The 8,252-nt window shown below is 34.3% G+C and overlaps 1 protein-coding gene across 1 annotated transcript in view; it reads right to left on the bottom strand.

Moving 5' to 3' along the window:
• LOC109073933 (C-Jun-amino-terminal kinase-interacting protein 4-like) overlaps nucleotides 1-8,252 on the bottom strand; it is a 29,815-nt gene that overhangs the window by 10,565 nt on the left and 10,998 nt on the right. The window contains exons 8-21 of the mRNA XM_042730067.1: nucleotides 7,915-8,002; nucleotide 7,751; nucleotides 7,598-7,718; nucleotides 7,008-7,019; nucleotides 4,877-4,934; nucleotides 4,642-4,794; nucleotides 4,321-4,375; nucleotides 3,707-3,837; nucleotides 3,413-3,469; nucleotides 3,158-3,322; nucleotides 2,723-2,852; nucleotides 2,060-2,149; nucleotides 1,790-1,942; nucleotides 1,309-1,474 (exon numbers count right to left, since the gene is read on the bottom strand). Coding sequence (XP_042586001.1) covers nucleotides 1,309-1,474; nucleotides 1,790-1,942; nucleotides 2,060-2,149; nucleotides 2,723-2,852; nucleotides 3,158-3,322; nucleotides 3,413-3,469; nucleotides 3,707-3,837; nucleotides 4,321-4,375; nucleotides 4,642-4,794; nucleotides 4,877-4,934; nucleotides 7,008-7,019; nucleotides 7,598-7,718; nucleotide 7,751; nucleotides 7,915-8,002 — 1,380 coding nt within the window. The remainder of the gene's footprint in view (nucleotides 1-1,308; nucleotides 1,475-1,789; nucleotides 1,943-2,059; nucleotides 2,150-2,722; nucleotides 2,853-3,157; nucleotides 3,323-3,412; nucleotides 3,470-3,706; nucleotides 3,838-4,320; nucleotides 4,376-4,641; nucleotides 4,795-4,876; nucleotides 4,935-7,007; nucleotides 7,020-7,597; nucleotides 7,719-7,750; nucleotides 7,752-7,914; nucleotides 8,003-8,252) is intronic.

The following is an 8,252-nucleotide window of genomic DNA, read 5'->3' as shown; positions in this document are numbered from 1 at the left end:
ATATATATATATATATATATATATATATATATATACATACATATATATACACATATACATATACATACATATATATATATATATACAGTACAGACCAAAAGTTTGGAAACATTGCTATTTTTAATGTTTTTGAAAGAAGTCTCTTCTGCTCATCAAGCCTGCATTTATTTGATCAAAAATACAGAAAAAACAGTAATATTGTGATATATTATTACAATTTAAAATAATTGTTTTTAAATGTATTATACTTTAAATTATCATTTATTTCTGTGATGCAAAGCTGAATTTTTAGGATCATTATCACATGATCCTTTAGAAATCATTCTAATATGATGATTCATTATCAAAGTTGGAAACAGTTCTGCTGCTTAATATTTTTTCAGAACATGTGATACTTTTTTAGGATACTTTGAATAAAAAGTAAAAAAAAAAAAAGAAGCTATGTTTTTAAAATATAAATATTTTGTAATAATAATATACACTACTGGTCAGTAATTTGTGGTCAGTAATTTTTTTTTTCTTTCTTTTTTTTTAATAAAATCAATACTTTTATTCAGCAAGGATGTGTTAAATTGATAAAAAGTGATAGTAAAAAAAATATATTATTAGAATATATATTATCAGAATTTTTTTTTATTTTGAATAAATGCAGTTCTTTTTAACCTTTTATTCATCAAATATATTAGACAGCAGAACTGTTTCCAACACTCATAATAAATCAGAATATTAGAATGGTTTCTAAATGATCATGTGATAGACTGGATGTTACATGTGACACTGAAGGCTGGAGTAATGATGCTGAAAATTCAGCTTTGCATCACAGGAATAAATTATTTTTTTAAAGTATATTCAAATAGAAAACTATTATTTTAAATTGTAATAATATTTCACAATATTACTTTTTTTTCTGTATTTTTGATCAAATAAATGCAGGCTTGATGAGCAGAAGAGACTTCTTTCAAAAACATTAAAAATAGTAATGTTTCCAAACTTTTGGTCTGTACTGTACATATATACATACATATACACACATATACATATACATATATATATATACAACATATACATATACATATATATATATAATGTATTAATAAATACTTTTTTATATAAGTTTTTATGATATTGAATAAGTTTTGTAATATTTAGTAGTTTTTGGCCAAATCATACAAGTTAACAATCGTCTATATTTACTCCATTTAATATTAGTTCAGTTTAATAATGATCAACTATTTATGCGTGTGATTGAAAGACACGTGACAGAGATGAAGCGAGAGATTATTGTTATGAGAGGTGTACACTGCTGACCTGGTACGCTGGCGATGCACAGCACACGTGAGTTACAGACGTAGAAGCTGTCCAGCAGGTCATCGGGTCGCGTCACATCCATGATCATCACCTTTGTGGAGGAGTGAGTGCTCGTACAGATCCAAACGCGACTGGACATCTCCTCATGCACCGTCTGCTCCCGCTCCTGCTCCTGTCAACACAAACAATATCACTGCATGAAGAACCAACACTGGAAATGTTACCTATGAATGTTTTCAGAGGTGTGCGTGTCTCCACGAGGGTCTGATCCATTTATGTACATCACAATGACTCTTTCAAGGGAATCCAAGCCTAAATATCTAGTTTAAATGACAACTTTTGTAGCTTTTTATTTTGTTAGTCAAGATTTCTTACATCAAAACAAATCTTTATTTGACAATTTTGCACCCTCTCTCTGAATTATAGGTTTGTGCCTCTGTGCCTTTCTGTATGTATATGGCTTCTATAAATGACCTTTTACCTTAGGTTCCTGCTCCAGCTGATCTAGGCTGCTCTGAGAGCCTTTCCTCTGTTTGGAGGCGTCTGTCTCCACCGTTGACTCTTCACCAGAAACCCCAGAGCTTCCCTCACATGACCGCCCTCCTGAGAGGTTCACTCCAGCTGCACACAGGACCTGCGACAAAATATCAGAGGCTGACAACAGGCCGAATTCACATAGACTGAGACTTCATAAATGTAAGTGTATTTTCTTAACAAAACTACTGATTTTAAATCGTTCATCTTTCTTCACCTTCATAGAAGCATCTTTCTGCTCCAGTGGCCTGAGACACACAGGAACAGGTAGGTTTATTTTGTTCTCCGCATGGCCACCATTAGCAACCTATAAAGAACAGGATATAAATAATAATTTTATTAAAAGTAGAAAATGTGGAATTAATAAAATATAATGTTGCATTGTTGCAAATAGTTCTTAAGAGCAAGATAACAGTACAATTACAGATATTTTACAAAAAAAAAAATAGAAAATATGGAATTAATCAAATTAAAATTTAACAACAAAGTAAAATAACAAAACAAAAATAAATAAAATGTTACACTGTTTTTCAAATAGTTTAGATTACAGTACAATTACACACAAAAAAAGATCAGCAGAAAATTTGGAATTCATAAAATAAAATAAAATTTAACAAAAAAAAATTTAAAAATGTTAAACTGTCGTGATGATACATGATACATAAAATATATATATAAATAATGACCACAAAAAGGTAGCACTGTGATTTGAATTATTATAATTCTGAACTTATAAAATATAAATAAATAATAAAATATTATCATTATATATATACACATATATATGCACATAATAACAGCACTGTGATTTACTTGAATGCTGTACTAATAAATACATTATAAATCTGGACCTAAAATATCAAATCAAATCTAATTTTGCCTTGTATTTGCCGGGGAGACTCCAGCCATGTGCTGTGACCCTGCCGTCCTCCTTCTGAACGTGTGCTTTCACGTGCTGGTATTGAGCACGCTTCTGCTCCCGGCGGGACAGAGACCCACTCGAGTCCACCCTGATGGAAGAAGTCCAGAATAAGTGAAGAGGGGATTAAAGCATGATGAAGTGTGTCATATTATTTAACAGACAAGAATATCTTCACATTCTAGATTTACATGGCTTTCAACAGGTGCATCCTGACACCAAAATATGTGAAAAAACAATGCTAAATGCATATCATAAAATGCAGATAATCATATAATACTTGATACAAATATATGCATTTCATGTTAATATTAATCAGTTTCAGAGTTTGATTTTAAAGACATTTTGGTTCTCTTGATGCACATATTTTAATCAAAGGTTAAACAGAAGAGTTACTCTTCTTTGAGGAAGTCGAACGCTTTGGACTTTTCTCTTGGGAACTGAGAGAAGGTGTTGCTCTTTTTCATGATGCTGGGTGGGTTGTACTTGACGTTGGAGGGTAAACCTCTCGTTGTGTTGCTGGACGCTGATGAACTGGAGGAACTGAACAGGCGACTGAAGCTGAAACAGGACATAGAGAAAGACAGGTGTGAAGAGGCCAAGCTCACATGCGTGATCTGTGTGACTAACAGTTTGAGATAAGGGTCTTACAACTGCCTGATGCTTGACCTCTTCTTCTCTGCACCTTCAGAGTTTTCCCGTGAAGCTCTGTGGAAAAACAAGACACATCACTGTAGAAGAGCCGAGAGCAAGCAGACAGTCTCCGTGTGGCAGAGTGAGGTTTTTGTTTAAGAGACAGAAAAGCTGCTCTACTTTCATGAACAATTAGTTTGAGAACAGAACTCAAGCTGAGCATAAAAAAGATGGTCTGGTCAGACACAGAAGACAGCAGAAATAAACAGTAACATCACTGTTACAAACGTGATGGAGATATGCTTTGTTTACCGGATCATTTCCGTCCACCTGACGGCCTCCTGCAGCTCCATCAGTCTCTCCTTGTACTGGTTTCGCTCCATCAGGACTCGAGCCATCTCCACCCGCGTGAACCTCCTCCTCTGAGCTGTGGGCACATCGCTCTGGGGAACCCAACGGAACGGGAGACGAAGTTACATACACCATTTTGATTTTTCTAATGTAAGTCTCTACAGTAAAATCAATAATACTGTGAACTATTAACACAATTTAAAATAACTTTTCTATTCGAATATATTGTAAGAAGTAATTTATTCCTGTGATCAAAGCTGAATTTTCAGCATCATTACTCCAGTCTTCAGTGTCACATGATCCTTCAGAAATCATACTAAGATGCTGATTTGCTGCTCAATAAATATTTCTTATTAAATGTCGAGAACAGTTGAAATCAGGATTCTTTGATGAACAGAAAACTTGAAAGAACAACATTTATTTGAAACGGAAATCTTTTATAACATTATAAATTAAAGCACTTTCATTTCTGATCAATTTAATGCATCCCTGCTGTATATAAAAGTAAGAATTGTATATAGTATTAATCTCAATGACTCTTATATTTATTGCGATACTTAAATATTAATACTTACCTCATCTTCTTCTTTATTATTGTTCTGTTTGATCACCTCTGCCTCTGCTTTCACTCTGTGTTATGAAATATTCTATAAGTCCCGCATTTTCAGTGCAATTGTACAGTCTAGTTACACATTTAATTACACAGTCCATGCAGCAATAGCTTCTTGTGAAAAAGACGCACATTAATGTGATAAACCACCAGTGGCTACTGAATATTTCATGTTTGATTTATCCTAAAATTTGGCTACTACCACATGATAACTAGATCTTGAAAAACTGCATATGAATGCAGCCCTTTGGCGTTTTTGTATTATTCGGATGAAACAATGACTCACTTTTTGAGTTCCTCCTCCAGCTCCTTGTTTTTCTCCTCTAGTTTGGCTTTGGCCTGCAAAACCGCATCCAGCTCCCCCTGAAGAACATCCTTCTCACAGGAGAGCTCGTCCACACGAGCGATCAGATCGTTCTTCACCACGTTCAACGCATTTCTGCGCACACAAACAATGCGGAGTCAACAACAAAGCAACGTACCACAGCAAATAAACTTTAAAAAGCTACAATATTACTTACTTTGTCTCAAGCAACTGCACATTTTCCTGAATGAGATTCTCCACCTCACGACCCATGCCTGCAGAATACAACACAAACTGCTCTAATTACAGTACAGCCGAGGCAAACTGATGACAAAAGCCAAAATTGAGTGAGATCGTCAAAAGGTTGGAGATGAGTTTTTAATGCCCTGTGTTTTCAGGTTAGACAGGCCACGTGAATGATGTTACCGGACAGACTAGGGTGTGAAAGCACATGCACTGCGTGTGTTCGACAGAGAGACAGACACATGGAGAGTGAAACAGGAATGGACAGCTGTGAGGTGAGAGTTAACATGTCACAGAAAAACCAAGAGATGCTGGAAAGAGTGGCGAGACCGCTGACAGATCAACCACATTCAGATCAGCGAAAACTAGGCCCACACAGAATCTGTGCCAAGCTTACTTAGTTAATATTACGACTAATGTGACCTACAAGGTGGCTACTAACAATGAGTGTAGGAGGAGAAACCAGGCTTCAATTTGTGAAAAGATTCAATAAAAACTGAAGTACAAAAAGTAATTTTGGGGTATGGTATAAAAATGATTTTGGGGAGTCTCAATATTATTTCTAAGTGACGATGCCTTTGTGACTGAATTGAAAGGTTCAATATTTAAAACATGTAATGCACATTGTTTCATTAGATTATCTTGTTGGAGCATGTTCCATCACATCAACTGATCAATATTTTTATATCACTGTAAAAAAAATCTGTGACATTTACGGTAAAATACCGGCAGCCAGAACTTCACCGTAAAAAATATGGTAGCAACATTTTAGGTTTTACAGACTTAACTTAAATTCACATTAAAATACAGTATTTCATTAACTGGTGTAATGTTAATAAACCAACATACTGAAGTATTAATATCTGTTTTGAACCATTGTAATGCACTGATAACCACCAAAAACTGGTGGTGAAGAGAAAGTCACATGATGAACCGAAGCTCATCACAAACAGCTTTTGTGTCATTCACACAAACACTAAACCCCATCATGGTGACACACATGATACTGAAATAATGCAATAAACATTAATTTAACAACTTCAGATATAAAAATAAACTCTAATGTACACAACTGATAAGAACAAAACTAAGAAGAAACATGTAATTTTAACAAAAAAACTAAATATGAAGTGTCATGCAGGGAATTCTGGGAGTGTCAATTTACGGTTTTTCACTGTAAATTATACAATGACTTTTTTTTCACTTCCAAAAACCATATTTTTAACAGTATTTTACTGTAAAATTACATTAAATGTAATTAAATTTATTCACCGTATGTAGTATGGAAACTTCCTGTTAACCAGTTTTTTACTGTAGCTTTTTTCCGTCTTTTACTGTTAAAATCACAATCATTTTTTACAGTATATATATATATATAAATTACTTTTACTTAGCATGGACAAATTTAAGTGACAGTAAAGACATTTATCATGTTACAGAAGATTTTCATTTCAAATAAAAGATGTTCTTTTGAACTTTCTTTAACAAAGAATCCTAAAAAAAATTATCACAATTAAATTAATTTAAAGGAATAAACTGCATTTTAAAACTTACTAAAACAGAAAGCAGTTTTTATAAATTGCAATAACATTTCACAATATTACTGTTTTTACTGTATTTATTTTTTATATAAAAGATTTGACAGGATTAAATCAATGAAATTATTACTTTGAAGTGCGTAGCTTAACTTTAGAAACTGTTATATTTCTTAACTACATTTGAAAAAAAAATCATTGTGAAAGTGATTCCAACGATATAATTTCCCTGTGTCTTTATCGTTATAGCTGCGGTGTTCACTTTGCTATTCTTTAATATTGAGAAAGATTTTTAGAACTATATCTTTATCATTATCTTTATAGTTATTGTCCTTGGTGTGAACAGGCCTTAACACTATCATTCTGCGCTACATCATACTATAGTAGTGGGAAAAGTTCATATCATGTTGCTGCCACAAGGTTGTCACTATTTGCTACTGTATGATACATTTAAAGAGGAAAGTATGGAGAAGTGTGAGGAACGAATGAAAGATTCAGATACAAAAATGATGCTAATTGAAACACAAGCAAAGATTCTCTGAGAGAAAGAAGCAAGGATGTCATACACACCGGAGTACTCCACTGCAGTTAGAGGGAAGAACAGGAAAAGAGGGCATGGAGAGAGAAATCTGGGTCAGTTCAACATGCAGAACAGAGCATCCTGGGACTGTGCCACCATCACAGAGCTCATCTCATTATGATGGCAAATGGCACATATTTAAAGGAATAGTTCTGGAGATTTGGAGAAATGTAGCTTTACGTCACTTGCTCACTAATAGATTGTCTGCAGTGAATGGGTGCCGTCAGAGTGAAAACAGTGAAAGAGTGTCTAACCTGCAGAGACGCTCTTGTGGATTACTTGTGGATTATTGTGATGTTTTTATCAACTGTTTGGACTCTCATTCTGACGGCACCCATTCACTGCAAAGCATCTATTAGTGAGCAAGTGATGTAAAGCTACATTTCTCCAAATCAGTTCTGAAGAAGAAACAAACTCATCTTCATCTTGGATGACCTAAGAGTGAGTAAATTCTCAGCAAATTTTTGGGTGGACTATTCCTTTGATGTTAATAAAAATCATGCTGAAGTACAACTGTTTTATGTTTGTGTAATATGTTTTTCACTTCACTCTATCTGAAAATGAACACTAACTAACGTACCCAACAGATCTGCTCCTTCATCCACGTCTCCAATCAAACCTGTGCCTGCTGACGACACTTCTTCAAAGAGAGACTCTGTATTTCGGTCGAACGCCATGTTCTCAATCCCTCGGGTCGGGGTCTTCAACACATCACCAACAAGCAGGTTACAGCACTCAATACATCATTTAGGAACTGATACTTTAATATGAGAGAGTAAAACTGCAGTTACTCAGTTCAGTTTAAAGAATCCTATTAAACCTAAACAGTATTTCTGGGCATCATAGACACATTCAAACATTTTAGACACAGTGCTTGATTTATGGCACATTGGTTACCTTGAACCTTTATATCCGAGGTCCATGTCCAGCTCTGGTGTGGACTCAATAATGGCCTGAACATCTGACTTCTCATTATCAGCCAAACCTGAATAATCAAAATGGACAATTGCATATTTATCATAATTTAAAATGTGATCTGCAATACGTACGAGTGGGTGAAATTGGTCTTTTCCACTTATACACTTTGACAACAAAGTAGTCAAAGTCAAAAAGCATAATAGGTTCAGCAGAGATGCATTAAGTGTTTGAAGGTGACCGGTAAAGATTTCAAAATTATTATATTTTACTGTATTTTTGATCAAATAAATGTAGCCTCACTGAGCATAAGAACAATC

This window comes from Cyprinus carpio, chromosome A3 (genome assembly GCF_018340385.1).
Source record: "Cyprinus carpio isolate SPL01 chromosome A3, ASM1834038v1, whole genome shotgun sequence".
Lineage (NCBI taxonomy): Eukaryota > Metazoa > Chordata > Actinopteri > Cypriniformes > Cyprinidae > Cyprinus > Cyprinus carpio.
Note: the sequence above shows the minus strand (reverse complement) of the source record. Positions and strands in the feature narration are given on the sequence as shown.